We start from the raw sequence: 27,067 nt of genomic DNA on the forward strand, positions 1-27,067 counted from the left end.
CATTGCTTTATAAAAGTATGGAAGGAGAAAGGGCAAGAGGATGTCCTACATAAAATCACTGCATTTGACTCCTCAGTAGTATTTCTCATAGAAAAGGAAGAGTAGTTATTTGGATTTCATTAGGGACAGGATTTTGCCTCATGACCCTTTGAATTAAAACTCATTGTGAAAGTCATATTGTTAAAATGTTGGCTGTAACAATATCTGATTATGATTGCCATGGTAATATTCCTATCAAGGATCCTACAGGAGCTCTTCTCAGTCTCAGTTACTTCAGAGATGTGCTCATGGTTCTTGTTAATCAGTCAAAGATCAATGTCTTTAGCTTGTAGTCATWGATTTACTGCTTATTACACTCTTACCAGTGATTTCCAATGCTGCTTATCGCCAACATTTTATCATCATCCTTCAGCTCTGTGAAAGAGAGTACTGTGCAGATCAACATATGATGGCTTTTTAGAAGTGATCCATTAAAATGCCCTGTTCCTGCTACCATCTCACAACTTTTTTTTTTTTTTTTTTTTTTTTTTTTTTTTTTTTTTTTTTTTTTTTTTTTTTACTGGTTATTACTTTATGAAGGGGAAATATGTAGATGTATTTCATTCGAGTGCACTATATGCAGTGCAATTTCATTAAGTGCAGTACCTGAAACCAAAGCCACAGCTCAGCTAAAGCCCAAGCAAAAATCAAGTACAGTAGAGCTATAAATTGCACAGTTCTGAAAAAAGAAAAAGCAAATTCAAGCAATATCAAATTTTAAATTAAATTTCTACCTTTGGATAAAAGGAGTCACGGGAGTGTGTGTGTGAGGGTATGTGTGACGGTGTATGAATGCATATTGGAAAGTGAAGAAGGAATGGAGAGTGAGAAGAAAAGGAAAAATAGAAGATTTTAAAAAATGATTTGTAATTACTTACATGTTTTTAGTAGAATGTAGGGGCCCCATCCTCCTTTTACCAGAAAATATATATATGCAGATGGAAAAAAAGATGGCTYGGGTCCCAACCAGATGGTCAGTTTCAATGCGTAGTGACGGAGTAGAGGRTGCAGTAACCAGTAACCAGTATGTGATCTATGATTAGTAGAAAAAGCGTGGTTACAGTATGCCAATTGCTCACTACAAGCTGAATTCATTTTTCTCTAGAAGACAGTGACAATATCTCTGACTACTACAGGACACAATACCTACTTAGAAACAAGTCACTGAAATATGCATTTTATAGTTTTATATGCATGCAACTAACTGGTTTTGCAGTCAGTTATTATTAGGACAGTTACTGTCCTGGRAAGTTGACAACTGTTGCTTTTCTGAAGAGGTAATAACTTTTTTCCATCATTAAGCTCTAGTGAAGGGTTGTAGAAACCTCTTGACCTGTTGCTTTGAGGCTAATGTAGAAACCAAGTGAACAAGTTTTACTTATTTGACTTCTTTATGATTCCACTCAATTTTTCCAGTCCATAGTCAGACATGAAAATAACACATCTAACATGGTYCTTTTTTCCTCTAGCTGCTGGAGAGTGGTCAGAAAAAGAAGTATATAAAAAAATCATTTTTTTCCCACTGCAGGAAAGATTAGTACTTAATTGCCTAACTCTTTGTCTTTTTTGGTTCTCTTATAAGASGTAGAAGTCTCCTTGAAATAGCCATTGACCCTAAACCCTAAAAGTTGGGGTTCCCCATAGACATGGAAGAGGCAAAGACTCATATCTCTGTTCTGCCTGTTTGGTTCTCCCATTTCCCAAACTAATGTTTTGATCAACAGATTGTTGACTGATGTGGCATATGTGGTTATGGGGAGCTTCAGTAAAAAGTCTTGATTTTTATTCCACATTAGAACAACAAATTTTGAGATCTTTCTATTTATCTGTGAGATGACAGCTTTTTATTCATTAGCCATTTTTGACACCTCACATAATACAAAGCTAGTCTTTCGCTTATTTAGCTACCTTAGGATCTTTCTGTGCCTTTTCTATGTTTTCCCCTAATGGATCTGCAACATTATACCCAGAAGAGGGTGAAAGAAGACCAAAGAAAAGCATAACTTTCTTTTTTTCAATTGTCTCTGACAACTGCCTGCCTTCTACAGAGCCTGAAGAACCACTGTCCACCAGCAAAAGCACTGCTCAGGAAAAGCCATCCCCATTCACCTTCTGACATGGCCTTTTCAGGCCTGAGAGACTGCTGTGATCTTGGAAGGTGCAAGTGCCTGACAGCTCCAAAGCATCGGTGTCACAAAGGCTGCTCAGATGGTGTGAGGAAGTTTGCAGCCAGCTAGGAAAAGTTATTTCAAAAAAGAAGAGTATAAGATAGCTTTTCTCTCTCAGTCCAACACACCCATCAAACTGCTGCTGTTGTGTRTAGTGTCTGTGCTATTACAGTTGTTTCTGTGAGATGTATTTAAGCYAGTGTCCTCAGAAAGGATCTCCTGTACAATTAACTCCATATGTATGGGTGAAGATCCTCAACTTGAGCAYCCTTATTCCTGATTTTATCCCTTGGGGTTACTTCTATCCCTGCAAACGTTACCAATGGGCAAACATTCTCTGCTGTTTTTGTGAGAGTTTGGTGATACTCAGACCAGAGCTGTCTTCTCTCTYTTCTTTATTTTATGTCTGTTCTGTTTGCTTTGTGAGKTTTTTTTTTTCCTCATTATTTGTGTCTTCCCAGCTAGTCATGCAACAGGTACCATGCACGAATCAGTAATGAGCTGGCACAGACAATAGCAGTCTACTTTCCAATTTACAAATTCAAGCAGAGTACCTTTAATTGTTAAGAACATCGAGGAATCACTTGCTCCCTGTCCTTTGCATGTGCAAGTTACTCTTYCTCTGGGTTGTGAGGAGAGTGACGTTTTTTTAGAATGGTTATTTATTATCCTTAYTCGTTCCTTTCAGTTATCCACTTAAAGCTATTTGACTTTCCAGTGCTTCCACCATCCTTGTCTTCTCCAAGCAAAAAAGCATAATTTTGCATTATCAGTGAACATCTGTCCAGACCTCAAAGGAATGCAATTTCCTGGGCTCAGGAAAGAATCCAGAGTGTAGTCTCATAAATCTTATGTATGCTCTGTGGCTATTCCAACTCTTAGCCAAGTTTGGCAAAAGAGTCATTTCATCTAGCACTCACGTAGTAAAATACATTTCTTTTATGACCTCCTAGCCAGCTGCTCAGGCTAAATCATTGTACCTATAGCCATGGCTTGACTAATGCCTGTGTGTGTCTCAACTACTTTCTTGTTATTCAGTTTGCAGAATCCTACAAAATTCTCCTGATGAGATGGTGTTCCTGGAAGACAGACCCTTCTGCTACACATGACAAGTAGGGAATGGTCTCTTCATGGGTCAAAGCAAGCRTGGACCACAGAATTAAGAGGTTCTAGCTGGAAGGTGACTTAGTATAATGGGGTAGAAATGTAATTTCTCTGGAAAGCAGATGAGTATCTATGCCCTGTAAGGACAGTAACTCCTAGCTGGTGTCCTGAGTTCTCCATTGCAAGAGTCCATGCAAGGTAAGGAAACCAGGAAAGCTTTTTCCTTTGCAAATTTTTTTCTTCATCTATTTTATGCTTTTATTGAAGAAGTGTGAAAACTGAAAGTTTCCTGGTTTAAACAATTTTTCATTCTTTTCATGCCTCTGAAAGCAATAGTGTCAGATCATCTATCTCCAAACAGATCTTCCTTCTCGTTCTTTTTTTTCCCTTTGCTGAGTTCTGTTTTCTCAAAAGTCATTTATCACTCAGAAATATTTCACTGAAACAACAGATGTTTCGATGAGCTGCTTACATCTGGCAGCACTCTGCTTGGCTGGCAGTTCTGCAGCATCTTCAGACAGCTCTAATTTCTGCAGGCCAGGGATAGCACATACCTACTATGTTCATGCTTCCTGAAAGGCTYCCAGTTTAAATCACTGGAACTTTCTGCATGTATAAAATATGAGATTGACGACAGAGTGATCAGCATCTTACAGAAATGAATGCCAAATGAGTACAGAGATTCRTTTTTCCTCTTTCCATATTATAGAATCATGATTACCAGACAGTTATGAAGTCATTAGTGGAGCAATATGGGGACCTTATGGACACAGGCTAAATCATTTCTCTATGCAAAGATTAAGTGTAAGGATTGTTCACCACTGCAATTCTTAGGTGTTGGCCAAGAGCTGCTTTGGAGTTCACTGGTCTTCATGTCGACCTTTTACACAGGCATACACTTCATCCAAAACCAGCACCAGGGTTAAAAACTTTGTCAGCTGTGGAACAAAATGGCTGTAAAATAGACTGTAGTGAAAGGCAAAGATTAAGCAAATGTGAATAGAAACATATTTATACTTGTATATATAGGAGTATATCAGGTCCACATATGTGCTGTTGAAAGCAATATTTGTCCCAGAGACAGCCATCRAGATCTACCTTTAACTGTCTCACCCCAACAGGGGAAAAATGATGGCTGGTTGATGCTCTATATTTCATTAGTATCAGTTGCTGCTTGCTGGAAAAGAACAGAAAAGAATAGACTTCAATCTATCACTTGGATACAGCCTATTAGAGACCAGCTTTGGCATGAGTAGAGATTTAATTAATTCCTCTACTGTTTGCTGTGATTTTGAAGAGCAGATATAATAGTTAATCATGAGAAATACAATTCACTTTCAGCTCTAAAGAAGGGATAAGAAGGGGACTCTTCGGAAAGATGTGAGATCTGGGGTTCTGTATATACAATTGATGCAATGCAATTAGCTTCCTCAAAAAACGGAACAGACAAACATTACTTTCAGTTGCTAGCTGGACACCCTCRTTCTGCTATGCTATGTCCTTAAGAAAATACAATATATCATGGAAACACTAATCATAATTTAAATGCAGAATGCTTTGCATCACTTTGGCATTTTTTTTCAATGATTTGGGTATAAAATGATGACTGCAGTTTTGGTACTGAAAATGAAGGCCTGAAGATTTGTCTCCAGTCAGACATGCTGAGGAAACTTTTCTGCTATGCATGCCTTCTATGGGCTTTCCCAAACATGTATCCAGGCTCAGAGAAGCTGCCTTGTTAGCTCTGAGCTATCAAGCCTGCTTGCACCAGATATATCCCCATTCCTTCTTTGCACAAGCATATGAGGGAGTATTTCAAGGTTTGGTTCTAGGTCTTTCACTTTTGAAGTCTCTTGGTAGTGAACACTGATGGAAGCACATGTAGTTGAGGTATAAGGAAGGAATGGGGGGATACTAGCAGAGAGGTTCCCAGCTTGCGTTTTCATGTGATTGCAACCATACTAAGCTTTTTTCTGGTACTCCAAAATTCTGTGTAAGCAGTCACTGCAACTGAAGTCCATATTACTTCAAGGGAACAGCATAACCACTTTGACATAGAGCTGTTATATTTAATTTGACCAGATGGAACAACCCCCTTTCAGAGTCAGAACATAGCCAATCATAATGTATTTTTTAAGTAAGAAGAATTGTATCATAAATATAGAATCATTSCACTTAGAAAGCTGGGGAGGAAAGTTTTATCATGTATTTGCAAACCTGTATAATCATTTATCATCATTCTCCTTCCCAGCTGTGAAAAGTTTATCTTTTTTCAGTATATACCATAATATTCCAACGCTAGCTAAATCTATGTTTTGCTTTCCAATGTGGATGATTCTGTTGGCAGCAGAAGGACATTCTGTAGCCTTTATTCCAAAAACCTCTCTCTTGTAAACTATAATTTTCACCCCTTCTGCAGAGCTGCCTCCAGGCCATATCCAGCCCYGTCCCATGGGTAACAGTGGAATGAGTAATGTTCCTGAATGATGGAGCCTRTGAGTCACAGGTAAGAAAGGGAAGGAGAGAAAACATGGGTTTGAGTATGGAGAAGGGCTCAGCAGCTCAAAGCAYGGTCATTGCCCCTCTATACCAAGGTGACATAAACTGCGCTCCCAGGCCAGAGGAGAACTTGCTGTCATWGCAGAGAAGTAAAATTTATAGGTCACAAGATGGCAGCATAAGCTCACTACTCAGGGTGACATTTAATTTTAATCATAATTTGAAGCATAAGGTCGTTGTGGATCCCCTTAATCTTCCTGTTCCTCAACCTCCTGTTTCAAAAAAGCTAACACCTGTGCCCAACTAGCTAGTGCTCCATGGGCTCTAAACTATTACGTATTTTGGTGAAAAACCTGTTACTTCACTTTTCAGACTAACCTATTTAATTCAAATTCAGTTGCATTGTAGTGATGTTAAAATAAAATTCCCACTGGCTATACAAGACTTWAAAAAAATGACACCAGCATGTTATCTATCTCATCAATACAAAAAGCATGGTTTGTGGAACTTTACAAAACCTAAGCAACTGGGATTTATGTTTTTTTGTTTTCCCTTCGTTTCTGCTCTTAATAGCAACATATTCTGAAGTCTACCTCAAATATGTATTTCTTATGAACATTTTTATAGTAGCATTGAATGTATATATTCTCTCTAAAGAGTTCTTTTAATATATTATTCTCTTTCTGCTTGTGGGMTATATATGATCTGTATTCAGTTTTCATCTGCCTACTTTCCTGTCTCTCTCTGTGTGCCTCTCTCTCAAAGGTATCTGCCCATTCTTACCGTTCTCTGTGAGCAGTGCCTTTTGAATGTGCAGTACTTAATTTGGAAAAGCTAATTTTGCTAGGGAATGGTGACTCATCGTATCAGTCACCATATTATATAATGCAGAGTGATAACAACTTTAACAGAGAGTATTTCTAGCAGCAGTATTCCTACTTGTGAATTTAAATGTTCCCCTCAGAAATAACTGTAAAAATAAATGGAGGTATCTGCATATAAYTGGAAGGCAACAAACCATGAGAGCAAGGCAAGAATTTAAAATTAATTGCACTCTTCCGTGGTGCTATTGCAGAATTAAATTATAGCTAGCTAGGTGTTCTTTTTTGGGAACTCGTAGAATCATATATCGTGTTCTTGTAGTCTCCTGTAGTCATCTACATCTACCAAGCTGAATATGACTCTTCTGCACATATGCAAGCTCTGCTTATGGATATTTTTTGCTGAACTTATAGGTATTACAGGTACTTGCTGAAGATATACAGGTATATCTTCATTGGGCACTTTTGCAAACATTAGTCTGTTGAATATCCTCTCAAATCCCAAATGGCCATTGGCTGTATTTTTATATACCTATTCAGATAGCCATAGTATTTTTCTGTCYGGACTTACATCCAGCAGTCAATGTAACCTGAACATCCCTAAATGAGATTTAATAAAGCAAAAGAAGAACGAGAAAATTCTGCACTGCCCTTTCCATTAGTGTGTAGTTTCTGGGCTAAGCAATTGGCCACATGGTGTCACTGTGTCTTAAGGCATCAAAAGCTTTAGCAATAAAGCCTTTAGCAATTCTGTGTTTTCAAAGTATACCAGCTACCTAATGTTTTCTAAGGAGATGGTTCAGCAAATATGGCAAAGTCACAGGAGCTTTGCTATAGGAATGTTTTAGGAAGCTATTCTATACAAAGCATCTGTTTCCTGGCTCCTTATATCTTCCTGAAATGCATTAGAAATGTTTTTAGCCCAGACATGCTTGTTTTCCAGATGTTTGTGTTTGGGAGTGTGCTTATCGGGAAAGCTTTATTTTCAAATGTGATGTGAGACAGAGGCTTAAAAATTTGGTGGTGCTGGATTCTTTCTACACTTCAGTCATAGTCCTTCTTCTCTTCTACTTCTGTCTGTGTATATCTGAAAGGAGAATATCCTTTGGCCCTGCTGACCAGAGAAAATGTGGCCTTTTGGAGCTCAGAGCAATACAAACTGCAGTTTCTGGGACCCACAGAATGCTGTTCAATCCCTACGAGTTCGGACAAATGCTTTTCACAACATATCTGCTCAAGAGAGCTGTGCCAAGAGCTGATATGTTGGGTACTTAAAGAGTTTCATAATGTACAGATTTAGCAACAACTGAGAGAAACAGTTGTGTACAGATTCASTATAAGCCTTAGCCAAGAAAATGATTTATGGATTAGGGAGTATTGCAACACTGCAAAATCTCATGTAGCAATAACTTTTGATGTGCACTCTTTCCTCTGTAAAATGGTGAGTGAACCTAGAGTATCAGGCCTTATGCTAACATCCTGATATTCTGCACAGGTAAATTAAGATTCACAGACGAGATAAATAACTGACTCTGATAGTGCCTTACCACCCCTGTGGAATACAAGGTRCTCTGTTTTTAGTGCCAGAACATTAGGCAGTCGCAACACTTCTTATCAGTCAGCTGCTGTGCCTTGTGTGAAGTTTGCGCTCTGGGTAGCTGCTCAGAATGACAGCACTGTTCTAAGCTGCGCATTTCTCAATGATAATTTTGCCACTGGTTTTACTGACGTTAGAAGTTCACCTGTAATATATCCGTTTTGAGACTGGTTATCAACCATGGCTGTATCTTCAATTTAATTGTGGTGTCAAGCCACATTTAGAGTCATTAGGTCTACAAAGCCTGGCTTTGGGAACAATTTTGGTGTGCTGGTATGAATCAGAGAAATGGCCGTTGAAAAGATTCACATATTTTATGTAGGAAGGGAAAAGTCTGATAAAAATGCTGTTTCAAGAAAAGCTTGTGTTTTGAGTATTGGAGTCCTCTGAAKGGAAATGTCTACAGTAGTCTGGAAATAACTGTGTAGGTCTGCCCCAGAATGTGATGTGAAACTAAATGCTAAACAAAATATGGACTGTCAGAGCTCACAAGCTAGAGGACAGCGGAGATGCCCTGGGATATGTGACTCTCTTGAAAGGACAGTAACAGCATACACTTTTGGGTTGGGAGGACCAGGACATGTTTGTCAGTAATACAGTGTTTCTTCTTATTACTTGAAATGTGGTTAACCGCTTAGTGGTCTGTTCAATAATGTTTGCTTAGGAACACTTACTTGGATATCATGTTTTCTCCTCTCCCTCCATTTCTTCTGTAATTTTCTTAAGGAAAACAATACTCCATTGACTTCTGTGCTGATGGTGGCCTCTAGGATGGGAGGTGCTGCAGAGGGTAAAACATGACAATGGAAGAAGATCCTGAAGCAGAAAATAGCATTGAACAGTAATTCAGCAAAGCAGATGAGGTCTGCTGCAGGAGAGGAAGGTGCAGGCAAGCTTGGGAGTAAATCAGGCCATTTCTCCTTGTCCTGTGAATCTTCAAAATTGCTGACCTCATTGTTGATGCACAAGGCTTCTCTTTGCAGTATGGGAGGGAGCTCTCTCATAACTATAATTATCTCCATGGCACTGCTGGCATGATGGTGTGTTTTAACTATAAACAGAAAATGCTGATAACCAGTGATATAGATTAGATGCAAACAAAAGGCTGGCTCCTCTACTATAGRAGTATGAATAAGTAGAAACTGGCTCAGGAAATCCCTCAAATTTTGTTTCTGGGAACTCCCTTTGAAGTATTTRCTCAGGGAAGAAAGGTGTTAAGAAGGGTAAGGATATCTATTGCCTATCTTTGTGATCTTATGAACTCTAGACCCTGGAACTGTGGCTCCTTCTGAGACAGCTCTTGTATGTTATTCTGTACAATTCTATGCAACTTCTGAAGAGCTCCATTACTCTGAATTTATTGAAGGTACAGTATATTTGAGTCCCAGAGACATTTGGTTTCTAACACCATTAAACTACAGAGTCTCTACTCCTTGAAATAATAAGAACAGCCTGTCCCTTCATGGGGACCTTTTCTATACAGCACATAGACTGTCATTACTGCCTGTGGATATAAGAGTCAACCACAGACTCTTAATGCATGTCTATGATGTAAAGGAAGGTGTGGTGCATGAAAGAAAAAGAGATTTTAAAGCTAAGAAGGCCAACCATAATTATGTGGTCTGATCTACACAGTAATTCCTGAATCAAGCTCCTAATGTCTAATTGAGCTACACATAAAAGACAATCATCCATTCTTGATTTAAATTTAGGTATCTTGTGGGAGAAAAATGTGTTGAGAAGGCTGAGAAAAAAAGTCAGGGGTCACAGCGTGAAAGGAAGGTGTAGGAGGGAAAATACAGGTTTCAAGCAGAAATAGAATCTACTTCAGAAATAGAATCTATTGTCATTTATGGTACTGCAGCACTGAGAAAAGTCAACAGAGAAATGAGCCTCTTTTTGCTAAATGCAACAAAAGTACCAAGATAAGCTGTAGAACTTGCTCAAAAAAACCCTACAGTCTAACAGATTACATGAGCACTAATGCAAACACAAATGAAAAAAACAGAAGTGAAAGGACCAGAGTTAAACAATAATCAAGTATATGAATAAAAAGTGCTATGTTGTTTGTTTTTTATAGGGGGCAGAGAGGGGAGATTGAGTAAATGTTTTGTGAATATTCCTTCATTTGTTATTTAGTTGTGCACCAGTTCATGGACCAGCACCAGCTCATGCACCTAAGGTGATATTTTAACTGTGAATTATCCTATTAGTGTCAGTTAGACTGTTCATGAGAGGAGTATGTGCATGAGAGGATCAAGGCTTTAGACTGTCTGAATGCATAAGATAACTAAATGGACAGCAGAAAAGCTGATACTCTCTAATCACAAAATCTAGGAATAAATTATCAGTAGCTGCAGAGCAGGAAGATATTTCTGCATCTTTGTAGAACTTCTTGTTCCAGTTTAGAACAGACAACTTTGAAATGTCAGAATTTTGCTGTACACTGGTTTTTGACTGGCTGAATTTTGACAAGCTCCCCTGAATAAGTCTGGAGTGGTGAGGGACAAAGGTGCATGCTGTAAGAAAAGAGGATTCTACTCAAGTGCTCAGCAGCATCACCCAATTAGCAGCAGAAACCYGGAGATACTCTATCATCTATATGTTCTGTGTTAAGTAATGTTCTGACACAGACAGGCTGCATAATGGTGATGATTACACATGTAAAGAGGAAGGAAGTGAAACTAGGATAGTCACGACCAGATCGGAGTTAAGAAATCAATACATGTTCCTGTCTGTAGCGGCTGAAATAGATTGCCATGGTTCATCCATACTGTTCTTTCAAAATGTGAAGTACAAAAGGAGTTGTTAATAGACAGCTATAACCATCTGTTCATATTTAGGAACGCACTGATCAGCTTTACAATACTTTTGTTTCTTGATTTTGCAATGGATACCATAATTTATTATGGTGAAGTCATTAATAAGACTTTCTGGTGCATGGGTATATTGAATGAAAATTAAACTGCTTTGGACACTGCTTTTCACAGACAGTCTCTGACGCCGAGTAAAACTATTAATTAACTTTCTGACTCCTAGGTTCTTCTTCGAGGTTGTTTTGCTGGAGACAAGCGACTAACAGCTAACTACATCTRTAATAACGTAATACAACCATTCATTTTAGTGATTCAGAGCCATATAAGGCTAGATAATGTCTTAAGTGGAACAAAAAGCATGTTTAAGTATGTGTTCATTGGATGAGACACATTTTTTACCTGTGCCATTGCTGCTGGATATTTTGATGCTCCTTAGACCATCTGTATAATGATGTCTCCATGATACAGGTATTTACTGGGAAATATACTAAATTTCTCAGGACATTAATAGCACCAATATACAATATTTGAATTTATAAATGAAGAAATGTCCAAAAATAATGTGCTTAAATGATAGTTATCTGGAGGAAGAGCCTATAATATTCTGTAAAAATAGAATCATGGTAATTATTCTTTGAATTTCCACTTTGTCTTTCTCTTAAATGTTCCAGTTTCCTAGGTTTCAGGTGAACTATTTGTAGCTGCTTTCATTTCACTGTACAAATTGTTCTCTGACTTACCAGAGATGTACATAGTGTCCACGACAGTCAAGAGTATGCAAAGAGGGGGAAGGGCTGCATTACCATTTTCTTTCTCATTTCTTCTCTCCTCTTTTTCCTGTAAGCAAGAGCACACGGTAGTTGCACAATGCATTCCGTGGTCCACATATCTGTCCRTGTTGTCAGCTGTTTGTGTATCAAGCCTGAGAAGGAGGAAGAACTATGAGGTGTGTTAGCAACAGACAAGTACTTCCCATTCACAGTTTTAGTATACATGAGGAAATGATGCCTGATGAATGGAGCCGATCATAATTTTTCTGATGCAACACTTCTGCTTCTGAAAATGTTGATTGGATTCTGTACTGCTGGGTTGGCTGGTTCTCCAGCTTCATGAAAACCTGCTTGGAAAGTTGTCATGGCATAGACCTTGCAAACCCATCTGGCCTGTTCCACTGGCTACCCACTATTCTGTGATCTCATGACACTGCTGGCTTCTCCCCGTTATGGGCAGCTACCCCCTAGGCTAGTCAGCAATTGAATGAGCTGCCCCTTAGATATCCTTCAACCGTTGGCCGATTCCTGTGCTTCCAGCTTGCTACATCCCTTAGCTTCCTACCTCATAGCCTGCCCAGGTCTTGGAGTGCCTGGGCACCCAGATGAGAGCAAAACAGCTATGTAGGTGGAGTCCTGGCATATAAACTGAGGCATCAGCCCAGAATTTTCAGAATTTATTTATTTATTTATTTATTTGGTGTGATTCTTATATATGTGAGTAAAACCTTTTTGGGAAAGGTGAGGGGAAGTGTGGCAACATTTTTTACTCTGTGGGATGAACATTCCAGTTTCCAGCAATGGTGCAGGCAAGTCATGGGACATTTTGACTTTTTGTGATTGACAACTTGCTTGCTAATACTTAGCTGACAAATGTATTCACTATGTGTATGAGTACACTTTGGAGAAGAACGGCCATTAGTGGGTTTGAGTCATGCAAGTCAAGGGTCTCTGCCACTTTACAACATATCTATTGTATGGGGAGAGATTGTGGAGTTCAAATTGCACATGTTGCAGAGAAGGCACCATTACTGTTTTATGCTCYGCTGCATCAGTAGGCTGTGGGTGAGGCTTGATTCCTACAGATGTTTATGGAACCATTTGAAACCTAGGTCTTCCATAAGATCCCAGCCCTTAGAAGCTGGAGTCTCTGAGTGAATGCATCTCTTCCAGCCTGGACTCTCCCTGGTCAATTAGGCCAAGAAGATCTAATTTTAGACTTTTGGCACATAATCCTAGATCTTCTGCCAAAGAGGCAGTGTAAGTGGCTTATTTTAATGTTCTGCTCCAAACAGACTCGACCTACGTGAAAATCTTCTGTAGCATTGGCCATCTTGTGCCTCACCTGCCAGATAAACCATCAACACTGGAGGCCTAAAGTTAAACCGTCCTACCTCACTGAGATGCTGGAGGCTATAAATTTCTGTTGACTTTGGTAGGAGTTTAGGACTATTGTGGATTTTCAGATTTCAAGAAGCATTGTACAAAAATCTTAGGAGCTTTAGAACCCCCAGGATATTAAATGAATTAAAAAATTTTTAAAAATTCTATGCCTATGAAAAAATACTATTTTCTACTAGAATGAGAGGATGTAAAATTGCATTCAAGTGTTATGTTTTATATGCTGCTGAAACAATTATAAAAAATAAAACAGCCTTAATATACATGCAGATAGGTATTCAGAGATAGAATCAGGCTCCATGGATGACTGTGCCTTGKCAGAGTTTTGACTAGCTTTCCTGAGACTAATTGAAAAGCTCAGTGCGTTTCAAGTGCCAGGCTCTCTGCTCACACCGGTTTGCCTTCTACACTGGGCTAAGGTGACAAAAAGCTGCTTTCATACCACAGAGATAAGGCTGAGAGTGCTCTCGGCAGACTGAATCCCCAATTGCACTATTAGAAAAACTTTGCGACTTCTTTTTCTTACAAAATCAACCCAAATGAGCTAGAATAACAGTCAYGGATCCATAGCTAAATGAAGAATTTTTGCATCAGAAATATTTTTTCCTAGAGATAGGTATCAATGAAAAAGAGCTTTTGTATTAAAATCTGTGTGACTCTGTAGAGTTCATGAAGTCCTCATGAGATAATCTTCTGCTGTCAGAAATTACAATCTACTAGAAGGAAGACGCAGGGTTCTTAACTACTGTAAGTAAGCTTGCAGAGCTCATAAACTCCCAGAATTAACAACTTCAGTCAAAACCTGACAGTCAAAACCTGATTATTGWTTTTAGTTGTTCCCGTAGCTTGGCTGATGTCTAGATATTTTGTAAAAAACAAAAAAAACAAAAAAACAAACAAACAAAAAAAGAAAATAAAGGGGGGCACGTTAATGAACATAAATACATAAAGAAAGGGAGGGAAAATGCATTTCCCAATTTTGACAAACTTGAAATAACTTTTAGATGAACCATCCAGAGAGGAAGTGAAAAACTGATACTGGGGATAATGAATTGTAATGATCCATTTTCAGGGGTGTGCTCTGGCTTGTCGTTTCCACGACGTAATGTCGTTTCCACCTTTGATATTCATTCTCTTAAGAGAGTCTTGATGCTTTAGGCAGATCTTGTGGATTATGGTATTTGCTCTTGGTRAGATTCCCACTGCTGAACTCAAAGTGAGCTTTTACATTACAGCTAAGCTAACCTAATGGCTACCTGCCACTAAGGGAGTGTAGTCCTCCTAAGTCCTCAGAAAAAGAATAATTTTCTACTGATTAGCACCTCAAATCAGCTTAGCAATTGGCCAGAGGTGCCAGAGCCAATACTGCAAATAGGGGGAGAACTCTGTTGGGACTGGGATCAGAAGAAGACCTCCTCACCTGGTGAGMACTAGTTGTTACATCAGTTTTACTGCAACATGAAACTTCACTGTCAAATATGTTTCAGACTTAAGCATTTTCAGATATTTAGCAAGGATCGTGTGTCAATATTTGCTTCTTTGTGACTGGCATGCCTGTCTTGAAAGTGTTTCTAGAGCTACTGCTGATGCACTTTAATATATTCAGAGCACCCTGAAYTGGCCGTGTTTGTGTATTTCTTTGCCCTGACTCTGAGCTCAGGTGCAAGTGGTTTTCTTGAATTTATACTTCACTGAGGTCTTTCAAACTAGGACATAGCTTGGCTGCTGCCAGCTTTATTTAAAAACTCTCGCTATTAACTATACTAACATACTGAATGACATGCTGAGAATAGATGCTACTGTCCTTAGTACTGCTAATTTTGGGGGGCTGTTTGGATAGCGAGTTACTGCCAGGAGTAAGTGAATTGAACCCTTGATGACTTGCATATTATTTGAAATAAATTTTTGTATCTCTTCTAGCCCTTTCTGGGCCAACATCTAAGGGCTGTGCTCAGATTCTATCCCATCTTTATTCCAAATGTGTAAAACCCCGAATAAGATCACATTCAGATCGTAGTGGAAGCTTTGGTGAGTAAGGGTTAAATGAGGCCATCAGGATTCAGCTGTTACACAGCAAGGAGGCTAGAAAGGAAATACTGCTACATGTGTCATACTATCATAGTAGCCTTGCTTTTTAATTACGCTCACCCAGCATTGAGCAGCAAACATTTTATTAGTAGGTCTTGTCCCACAGAACTTATATAAACTGAGAAACAATAGGAGAAAACAAATGCTATTCTCTTGATTTTAAAAAAAGTGACTATTCAAATAATACAAGGGGTTGTGAAGAACTAGGAAAGAAACCCTTCTCTTGATAGTCTGAAACTAAATACCATAGCCATAAATCAATTCTTCCTGTCAGCCAGATGGTGAAGTGTAATACTTACTTAACTCTTCTGAAGGCTTTACTCAAGCAATTTCTTACTGACATCAGTGCCAGACTATTTGAGTAATATCTGAAGATAAACGTCTCAGGAACTGGCTTAGGTGGAATTACATTGATAAGTCTTACCTAATTACTTCAATTAGGTGCTCTGCAATCTCTTGGTTTAAAATAAAAGAATAAGAACAATTTCTAAACACAATGAATTTCAACACATGGCTTTACATCAACATGTCTTGGAAAGATAGCAGTCTAGTCCTCAGATACCCCAGATAAGTAATTAACAGTTTCCTCCCATCTTGAAGCAGCAAAGATCATCATCTTGCCACATTTACATCCATACCTGCAAAGTACCTAGGAAATTGCTAGCTCTCTTACCCTGGGCAGAATAAAGAGCAAGTGATACTGGCTTTACTGTATCATATTGTCATTTAAGATTGCAGTAGTTCAGGAGATGGGTAGGAGGATATAGCACCTTTTATTTTTCTGAAACAGGTTTAGTCCTTGATAGCCAGAAAGAGTGTTCATTTATTAATGCTGCTATCAACTGACTACTATTCAGAAAGACAACTCAGCATTTTGTTCGAGTTTATCTTAGGTATACTGAAAAAGAGATGATTGCAAAGTATTCAAAGATCTAAAATAATTTCAAATTAGCTCTGTTGTTTTTACTCAAAAAAAAAAAATGGGTGTGTGAACCTTGAAACTTTGAAAGATTTTTATTTCAAAATTAAATGTTCCAGTTTGGAAAGGCCCCTAATAAATTCTTGAGGCTTTGCTTTTCAACTTCCAGTTTCACCATGGCAACGTTCAGTTGAACAACTGATGCATATTTCAATAAAGGTTTTTTGTTAGCTTGTTTGGATGTTCTCTCACAGTGGTTAAATAACATATATGTGAAGAAAAAAAAAGTTTGGGGTGAGCTAGAGAGAAAATTTTTTCATTCTTTGTACACTAAAGCCAAGACATGTTTGTATGAAATTTTTCTGTGCTATTGCCAGTGCTGGGATAAATAATGAACTCCACCCAATGAGTCTTCAGTACCTTTTGTAAGCTCTGTCCCAGTTAGCTTTCCAGTTTATGCCAGCAGTAAGATGATATAAATGACCGCCATTTAGAGTTGCTGTCACACTACTACTTGGATTCTGGCAGCTTAACCATGACTGTGAATAGCTTTTTGCAAGGGGCAGTTAATGGGCAGCCCACTGGGGAAGCTGCATAAAGCAGAACACTGCATTAATTAACTTCTATTTTGTGCATGCTGGGAACGGCATGGGCTTGCTTTCCTTCCATTCTGATTTTGTTTCATACTATCTCTGGTATGCTTTATCTGAGTACCATCAGGTAGTGTATGAAGCAATTTAATTTGTGTAGTTTGGTATGTCTRTTTATGCCTTTCTTTTTCTTTTAGCTTCTTTCCAGTGCTTTATTTACACTAATTCAGAAAAGAAATAAGACTCAGTTTCAAAGGGAAGAATAAGACCAGGTTAATTAACTTTTAGAATCTTTTTAGCATCTCTCTTCTCTTTATCTCCTGAAGAGCATTTTTCCAATTGTAACCACAGATAAAATATTATATTTTTTGGATCTAACAATTCCATTAATATAAGCTCAAGATGATTAGGACTTACCTGTTAAAAAGGAAGGGAAAACACTTTTTGTACCCCCTTGGAGATATTGCCTACTATTTGGCTAGTTCACTACTGCGTTGTGCTATGGCTTCATTGCTTTAGATATAACCCTTTAGATTTGTCCTTTCTTTATGCATTTGACTTTCTTTTCTTCACTTTCCACATCCTATACCTTTCTTGAATCTATAGTTAGGCCTGACATCACCTAGCCCATCTCCGTCAAGTCCAGATGGAAATGTATGTGGTACTTGTCAGTATGCTTGTTGACAAGCAACACAAAATGCTTTATGTATTTTGGCCATGCTGATTTACTGGAAACATTAACTTTTTGGAGAAGCTGTTGGAAAAATTAGTCCCAGAGATCTCCAAAATAACTATTGCACCTTGATTTGAGGCACTTGGGGAGCTTTTTTTTTTCTTTCCTGTTCCATTAAAGTCTGGATCTCCTTGCTGCAGCTGTCACATGTTTAATTTGTTGCTCCATTTCTAGGCAGACATACTCCTCTTTGAGTGGAGTTCACTTTTCTCCAGCTGTTTTTCCATTTGCTTTCTCATTAGGAGGTACATTTTCAGCCTACTATTTTGGACTCTCAATTTAGCTACGACAGCAGAACCGTGATCAAAGCTGTACCAGTAATATGGAGGGGGAAATCAAAACTCCTCTGTGAATAAGAGCTTTTCTTTGTTTTTTTATACCTCTGAAAATTGAATGATAAAGGCTCTTGTGTGCAAGGAAGCATCAAGAAGAATGCTTGCACTGCAGTCTTGACTGCTCCTGTAAATGTGTCTGACTAAGCAATGATACTGCAGAAGCATGAGAGTCTGTGGTTAATTGCTCTGAATGTCCTCAGCTTGCTTTCTAATGAGGTTGGCTGATTTTACTAGGGGCTTTAAAGCTGTCCTTCAACCTGCAGTGCATGCATAGCAGAGATTTATTTAAGATAGTAATATTTCTTTTTTTTTCTTGGTATTTCAAAGATGACAACATAACTAAGTACTCAGGTTCTTACTTTGCTTCTTGGCTAATCTTGCATCTAGTCCTATGCTCTGCAGCATGGTGACTACATTGCCAGCCTCATTAGAGTCTTTCTAAAAATGTCTATTTGAGCTATGGGTTGTTACTTGCATGTACCCAGGAGCATGAGACTTAGGTCTCTTTCTTCTTGTGGCTGGTCTTGCTGTGGTCATTGTGTGTGTGTGTGTGGGGGGATAGACACATCTTACTGCAAGTTCATGGTGGCTTCCAGGCCATTTCTGAGAATGGATTTGCAGGACATCCAACAAGAGGTTGTAAGTCTGAATTCAGATGCAGCCAGAACAGATGGTCAGGAGTAGCACCCTAACAGGCACTGCATAGATTATCTGCCAGCTAGGCAAGGGAAAGATGGAAGAAGATGTGCCCATCGCTTCTCTAGAGGATGCCTTAGGACCCAATACTGTCACCAGCAAACTGATGAGGTCATAGGATGGGAAGCAGGGAGATGTTATGTTGTCATGTTCTTCTTATAAGAAGTGGTCAGAAGGAATAAGCCCAGAAAGTATGCAGTGTTCCCCCCACTAGTACCCCTGCACTGGCAATCATCTCTTCCAGTAGATGCTCCAAAATAAGAAAGCTTGATTTACTATTCATCAGAAAGGTTCCCACCAATATATTAAAACAAGTCCTTACTGTAAAAAGGGCTGAATAAAGCTTTCAGAAGTGGTTAGGCCTTCCACTAGAAATTTTAATAGGTGAGATTTAGCTATCCCTTCTCTTTTTTCTCTAAAGTAGTGTACTTTTTGGAAGAACTAAACAGTTACTGACTAGGTGGAAGAGAAGGGAGGAGGCACCTCTGAATGTGGTACCATCCACCTGTAAACCTGACGGGTATTATTGAGATAATAACAAATTGTGAGAGGTAATCACAGGATCACAGAATGGTTGAGGTTGGAAGGGACCTCAGAGGATCATCTAGTCCAACCCCCCTGCTCAAGCAGGGTCACCTAGCGCACAATATAATAAAGCGACAGGCAAAGCTGTGATAACTACATCTTTCTTCTCACCTATGACATTGCAGATCTCCCGGTCTCAGACGTAGGCAGATTCTCTTCTCCATACAGAGGAGGCAGAGGGTGGAGCTCAGAGTCTGTATAAATTATGTGTGTCTTTCAGGTTGTTTCAAGTGGTAACAACAAGCTGTGTGTTTGTCAGCCAACAGACCTGTTGACCAAATTGCGTTTTCTATTGCTGTCACTGACTTGTGTGTCATGGGGAGCCCACCAGCCAAGGTAAGAGATTGCAGCTGTGCTCTTTGCTGTGGCCCGACACCTTGCTCTTGGGAACTCCCTGTTCCAGTTCTCGTGCGCAGACTCCTACCGCTGCGTCCGTTGAGGTGCAGGGATGAACTGCTGGTGGTGCAGCTTCGCAAATTTACTTTTCCCCCTTTATCTCAGGGTAGCAAATATGTGAGCTAGCCTCGGCACAAGCATGGTCCTGTCCTTTTATCGTGAGGTGTACATGCTGAGCTTAACACCGGGAAGGAAGACGGGGCTGGTCTTGGTGAATTTACYTCACTGTAAGATGAAAACACTTTAGCCCTACGACATGCTTTCTTCAGCACAGCACATGTTCATTGCTTGCTCCAGCTGAAAAAAAGATCAACAGCTTTTTCTAACAGCAAAGCACAACTTATATTGCTTTAGCTGCAGGGGGAGTTCTAATGAGGTGTTTGGCTGGTTTTAGCTATCTTTAATGCAATGTTTACAGCATTTGCGATCCTAGTGGAAGTATATCATGTCTGAACTTGAGTTTTCCAATAGTAAGTTCCATTCAGAGGTTTTAAGTGATAGTTTTCGGTATAAATGAACAGAATTATTGGCTGTGAGTTATTTTCTCATGTATAACTTTAAAAAATAGATGCAATGTCTGAAATGTGGGATTTGAATTATTTAAAAACTGACCACTCTTCATGTATCAAACCTYGTGTCAAATTTTCCAGTGAATGAAAAAAATATGTTTTTTATGGGCTTTTAATAATGGTGAAAACCAATGGAATATACTATGGCTTATGGAGTCATTAATCAATAAGACTGAAGAATATATACTATACTTAACGCCACAGAAATCTTTGTAGGTAAAGTTAAAGATGCAGGAATATATCAGTAATTTGTATAGATAGATTGAATGATAGATTAAAAATATTCAAACATTGGATGCTCAGGATAAAGAATATAAATTATATATGTAATATACTCTCTGGCTAAAATTTGTATCTAATCTGTTTACCTATCTGTTAGTATCTAGAATTATCTATTTATCTTAGATGTAAGTATTATCTGTCCATGTTATATATCTATATTGTATCTTTAAGATAACTCTAGAGCTAAGAGATGGGTAGACAGCTTATGTATGAGCTTATCTAGAAAGTCTCTCTTACAGGGAAAACAAAGTTTTTGCGTTTCAACCTAACGCTGCAACTGCTGTCCCGTGAGTATAGACAGACTATTGGTTAACAGGCAACACAGCCGAAAGGTTAGAGTACAAGCATAGCTTTAGATCCGAAAGTTTCTATTCCCAAAGAAGTATATTCATGGAGTAGTACAGGTAGCTATGTCATTCTGTCAGGCAAATGCATTTTTCAGTATGCATAAGCTTGAAAACAGAGACAAAAGTCAGAGGATAGTGGTTTTGTGGATTTTTTTTTTCCTTTTAAATCAGAAAGRGGAGTTGTTTAGAAAGCATGGATGCTTTGTACTCCCTAGGAAGGCCTACTAAAAGTGTCTCAGCTTTTTGTTTGTTTAAAAAGGCAAGCAGGTTAGCATGGAAGTGGTGGGCAATATTACTTTACAACTTGTTAGGAATGCTTTTGGTATTGACAACAGCATCTTTTCTTCTGCTCACATGAGAGTAACCAGTCTTAGCAGTTTTATGAGCTATGGAGAAATTGTTAGGTGRTAAAACACTCAGAAATTCTGTCTAAGTAAAGCTATAGGCCCTAGCCACTCATCCGTGTAAACAGCCTAGTAGAATATAAAGAGGGGATGCATCCCAAATCCTCGATGACTCTTGAAACAATCTATTGGTAGCAACAGGAAATTACAGTAAGTATTTGTAAAGCAAATTAGACTCACCAGYAGACTGCTCAACTTCCAATATTAAGATTTTGGATAGTTGTCATTCCCTAGGAAATGGTCATGCTCTCTCYTTCTATCCCCTCTCCTGGTTTCGTGTATTTCTTTAGTCAGTCCCTTTTCCCACCATCTGTCTTTCTCACTAATTTGGGAATCACTGCCAATTTCAGCCAAAGCTAAGAGAGAAGCAAAAGCCCCTGATAAAGGGGCTAATAAACTCAGCCATGTTAAGTATTAAAGAATCTATGTGGAAAATAGGGAAGATGAAGATCCTTCTTTTTTTTTTTTTGGTTTGGAAAGCTTATGGATTTATTCTTAATTTGGTAAGTTGCCTCCACATTATGGGTGAATCAAATCCTCAGTATCTAAAATAGAAGAAATGATAAGAAAATGATTACATTTGATTTGAGATCCTGTATATAAGATATTGAATATCTCTTCTTCCTGTACAGCATGGAGGAAAAAACAAACAAACAAACAAACAAAAAAACCAAACAGCATTGCATGTGAGGAAATAATAATTCATGCCTAAAGATATTGATAAAGCTGACTGATGTCCCTAAAGCTATTTACATAATGTCAGAACGCTGACAGCAAACTCTCTGTATAGAAACCTGGTGTTATCTCACTCTGCTCAGCAATTTGCTTGGGTTTCATGGGGGGGGGAAGTGAAATGCTGAGATTCTAGTTAGACTTCCAACATGTACAAACAAGGACTTTTTTAAAAGCAAGAGCTTGAAAAGGTGGTGCTGGGACAGGTTCCCAGGTTTCCAGACTTTGCAGAAACTACTCCTCTAGAAGAATAAATTATTAGTGAAAGTAGTCGGGAGACCTCATTCTAGGAGCAGCTTGGAGAGGCAGTAAGGGGTGGAATCAAGGGTATGAGTCGTAGTTAGGTTTTGCTTCTTCTACTGACATCCAAAGACAGTTTTGCTAGGCTCTTCGTTATTAATGCTCTTCAAGAAGTTCATGTTCTCTCAAAGCTGTGTTCTGGGGATGAACCCTTGAAGCGACTGCCTGTAAGCAGAGAGAGGGTAAATTCTGTGTCTTCTTGGAGGGGACAGGCATTMTCTGGAAGCCAGACATAGGTCAGCAAATGAATGTTAATATGACCATTGAGATCTTAGAATGGATGTGAATTTTCAGTTTCTTTAAACTTTGATGCAACTGTGAGGATTCTGCCATGCGGGGGACCTGTGCTTCATCTCCTGTTTATTAAATTTTATGTATTTTAGACCTAAAATGTCTTCCTCGCCACTTGCTTTGAAAGTACAGAAGCGTAGTTAAGTGCTAAATACAATCCAGTGAAAGGATTTTTTTTCTGCATTTTTTTAGGCTGTTCTTTGGGACATCGGTCTGGTATGTTATCATCTAGGATGCAAATATACATAACTAGCTGAATCCTGCGCTCTGCTGTTGGCCTCAGTGCCACTATTAATTTTCAGGCAAAAATGGGTGGTTGTATTTCTAGGCAAAAACAGAGTGAKGTGCTTCTTGGAAAGCTGCATTTGGCTCTGGCTGTTCACAGAGAGGTTTTGTCACACTCTGTGTGCCTGTGCARGGAATGATGGTGCATACAGGCAAGTGAGCTAAAATAAGCAAGARTAGTACAACTGCAAGACTGTCGTGAGAGCTGTCCACGTACAGTGCCTGTGCTTATCCACGTGCATTCGTTATGGTACTACCCATTGCTTTTGATGAAAATAGCAAATGTTATCTCTAACCACWGTTATTTTTTTTCTAAAGTGTGTTTTGGCATATCAACACCCTTTGTGTAAAGTTGTTATTCTAGGCCACCCAAAYCAGACTCCAACAGGCTGTTCTGGACCACTGTAGAAGAAAATGAGTCCAGGCTTTTTCTCATGGAAAAAGCATTGGCCCAGTTTGGAACACAGTTCAACCCCAGACTGGAGTAATTTCCACCTAAACTTCACATGTTTAAGTGAGGCACCGGTTACTGTTGAAAGGGAAGGAAGAGGAGTAAGGCACTCACTGAGTCTAGTGGGAGAGGATGAAAAAGAATGACATGAATCACAATTTAGAGTACTTTGATGATGAWCTGCTGCTCATGCGTCATTTTTGTAAGCAAATGTGAAATTTTTGTCRTGAAAGGTGCAAGGTAAATTGTGTACAAATATCTATTTCTCTGGTGAAGGCAAATTCTGAAGATGATTTTGGCTTTTACTAAGCAAGGGGGAATTTGGTTACAAATTAATACAGAATTAACATATTAATTAAAAACAGTCAGCGCTGTAATTGGATACATAATCCAATACTTCATATTAATGAAAGCCACTGGGAATACTGACTGAGCATTCCAGTTAGTACTTCTATGTTAAATAACTATTTGCATGGCAAAATTCAAATCAAACTCTTTCAGTGGGCAACTGGAATAATTTGGAAGTGTCCTAACTGGAACTTGTAATATCTAAAATCTGTTGAATGTAGAAGATTTTAAATATGTCAGTTCCAAATAGGAAGAAAACACAGTAGAAACAGTTTTTGTCACATGAGAACAAATGTATCTTGCACTTTTACACAAGAAGTGTTTCAATCAAAGATTAAAAGGTAAGAGACAAATTACTCTCTGATTTTGTAGAAATAACAACAGTTTCTGTGCTTAGGCTGACTCTTGAATATTAATCTGAATTTAAGTAGATGTAGCTTTAAAAATGAGATCATAAAATTTAATACTAAACCTTTATTTGAATATGCTRATTCAGAATCCAGATTATCTTCATTTGATGTCATGTAGTTTACCTCTAAACAAAACTGAATGAAACCAAATAAAGACTGTTCTCATCTCTGGTAAAATGTCCAACATGTTATACCTCTTTTTAAGAGAAACTCAAATTATTGTGAGTACTTGTATAGAGAATCCTAGCTCCCAGCTCCTAGGTAGCTTTGAAGCTGATGTTTCRGTGTAAGGAAAATGGTGCCGTCTTTCAAAACAAAACTCAAATTACTTCATTACAGTATGATGTGGTTCTTTGATTTAGACAAGGAGATGTGATGTTTCAGTCAGTATTTAGTTTTAACTGCCATTCAAAATGGAAAATTTCAAACGTAGTGTGGACCTGTTTAAATTTATCAGTGGAAGCAGGACTGTATATTTTTATTGATTATTACTGTTGATAAATCATATTAATATGCAAAAAATACAGATGAAAAACTCAACAGAAAATGAAGAATAAATTTTAAATTTCCAATCTGAAAAAGGGATATTTTCCCACTTTTAATATTAAAATTGTTACATGTTGGTTCATATGTGTTCATACATGTCTGTGAATGAGAAGAAAAGAGAGATTCAGGCCTCTTGGAAAATCTTTTTAAAATGACAAATACTATCTGACCAGCCTAGCCTGGGAAGCTTAATTCTTTTGTTAGAGTCAAGAACAAGTAGCTTGGAATAAGCTTTATGATGATAGTTAGCCTATAATAAAAGTAAATCCTATGTCTGGAGGTGAAGCGGTTCTATTGCCRAAGTGTCCAAAGTCCTATCTGCTTTTAAAAATACTTAATGATATGTGATTCTGTGATGTTACACATGCAAAGCAGGGCACTTTTTCTTCATCTGAAGGGTCTCTGCTGGGCCAGTGCTCCARCCACTCAAAGTCGGTAGTGCGTTCTTCTGGATGCCTCTCAGTAAGCTCGGTCTGCCTCAGAGCATTACGAAAATTTAGCCCTGCTTGGGATACAACATCAGAAGCTTTTAAAACTCTGCAGTAACTGCCCTGTCCTGGCCTTGTGTCATTGCTATTTTAGAGTGAGGCAGGCAGCTCCAAGTTTACAGCCTTGCCTTCCGAAGGCCCAATTTTGACCCAGCCATGGCACAGGTCTCTCAGTTGATTGGCAGTACAACTATCACCATGACCATGATTGCACTAGATTGCATGAAAAGAGGCACCTCTAGGATGACTGCAGAGGTTTGCTATGGCATCAGTGAATCCCTAACTTACTTCCTCTTTGCCTTTGCCCACTGYGTGATCATGCTGTCATCTCAACATGATGTATTACCATTGGAGATTAGTTCCCTCACTTCAAATAGACAAATACCACAGACAGACTGTACCTTGTATTATTTAAAATATGTATGTTTTTTGTATCCTGAGCTGATAAAACTCATTGCATTCATTTTTTCTGCAGATGAAGGTTTGTCCCATCCACATGCTTTCTGTAAGAGTCATACAAGCCAAGAACATCAAGTCAAGAGACCTCTGTGAGTTGTGGTTTGTTTGTTTTCTTTTGTCACCTCCAGAATTTATACACCATGAGCAATATTCCTGAGTTCTAAAGGTATACAAGTAACATGCATAAAGCAAAGCAATACAAGTGCTAATGCCAGGGCTATAATTAGATCAAATGCCTGAGGTACCATTAGGTACCATTGGAGACTCTAGATAGAGTGCATTTCAGGGAGCTGGTAAAACACAAGACTCCTAAGTGATTTTGCTGGACTAGCAGGAGAAGGCAGAGTAGGTAGACCTTGTGAAAACAGTGGGATCTGCAAATCTGCTTTGAATTATTTGTTTTTGATGTTCAGAATGGGTATAAAGCATGTCATGGACTGCAATTTCACCACACAGTCCATGTATATATGGAAACCTTTTATTAAAGTATATCAATTATACACCATAGTCACAAGTAAATTAAAGGATTTCAAGCCTTCTGAAAACTGCTGTCATTTGGGATGTTTGTCATCCTCAGATCCCCAGTCATGTTAAATTATATTGATAGTTTCTGGATAAGGAAAGCTAGCTGCAGAGCCAGCCCTAAACATATGCTTAAGATGCAGCTGAAACAGACTTTTCTGTGTATAACTTTTGTATTCATCTTTATGTAACTTATTATGTCACTCTTGTAGCCTTCTATGACCCCTTCTCAAAGGTGTATCATGGATCAGCCATTCAGCTGCTTTTTTTGCAAAGGTCTCCTGTGAGTTCCTCAGTCAGGGCAAAGACCCTGGGCTGCCTTTTTCACACTCTTGAAACTTGTGGCCTGCGTATTCCCATAATGAAAAATGTTCTGTTCAGCCAGAAAAGCATTGCTTCACAGTGGGCTATCTCTGAATTACAGCTGAGACTATTCACATCTTACTGGTTAGAGCTAAGCAGAATCTGGGGCAAAGCCTGAATGCAAGAGAGACCAGAGAGTGTGAATTCCTTKTTGGTTGGTTAACTGTCTGCTGAACAGCTTCTTTTACTTCTGTGGGAAGTACCATGCAGCAACACCTAGACATGGACATTAAAAAATTATATGATGACAAGGCTTGTATTCCTAAGAATTTCAATGATCTCTTCTATCTACTCCATTGAAGGGTCTGTTCCACTTTCCTGCCAAAACCTTGCGTGGAAATGTTATTCACTGCTTGATACCAGTCTGAAGTATTTAGGCATCTTGGGCTGCAATAGAGTTCTTCAGTCAAGTCCAGATTCCCGCTCTGAAAGACATCACCCTGGAGATTTTCTTTCACACCGTTGTCAAGCTCCACGAAGTAAATGTGCTTTCCCATCCCAACTATTCGCAGTGGACGGCTGCTCAAAAAATTGAGTGCACTAATGTTAAGGAATAAATGCAGGCTGGAAATGATATGAAGATTTCTGACTACTTCATTCCCTTGTGCTCCTGGGTCCAAATTGGCCTTTAGCTGCAACAGATCTTCTCCCCTAGTATCTACCCCTTCTAGACAGCAGTCGTGTCCCCTTCATGTGTCTATGTCACTAGACTA

At 38.7% G+C, this 27,067-nt stretch overlaps 1 protein-coding gene across 1 annotated transcript in view; it reads left to right on the plus strand.

Moving 5' to 3' along the window:
- Positions 1-19,389: 19,389 nt before the first annotated feature.
- LOC146601463 (cytosolic phospholipase A2 beta-like) overlaps positions 19,390-27,067 on the plus strand; it is a 31,440-nt gene continuing 23,762 nt past the window's right edge. Inside the window, exons 1-3 of the mRNA XM_085306866.1 lie at positions 19,390-19,497; positions 25,486-25,558; positions 26,657-26,833. Of these exons, the coding sequence (XP_085162992.1) occupies positions 19,477-19,497; positions 25,486-25,558; positions 26,657-26,833 (271 nt within the window). The 5' untranslated portion in view covers positions 19,390-19,476. The remainder of the gene's footprint in view (positions 19,498-25,485; positions 25,559-26,656; positions 26,834-27,067) is intronic.

This window comes from Rhea americana, unplaced genomic scaffold (genome assembly GCF_003343005.1).
Source record: "Rhea americana isolate MKP2758 unplaced genomic scaffold, rheAme1 scaffold_102, whole genome shotgun sequence".
Taxonomy (NCBI): Eukaryota; Metazoa; Chordata; class Aves; order Rheiformes; family Rheidae; genus Rhea; species Rhea americana.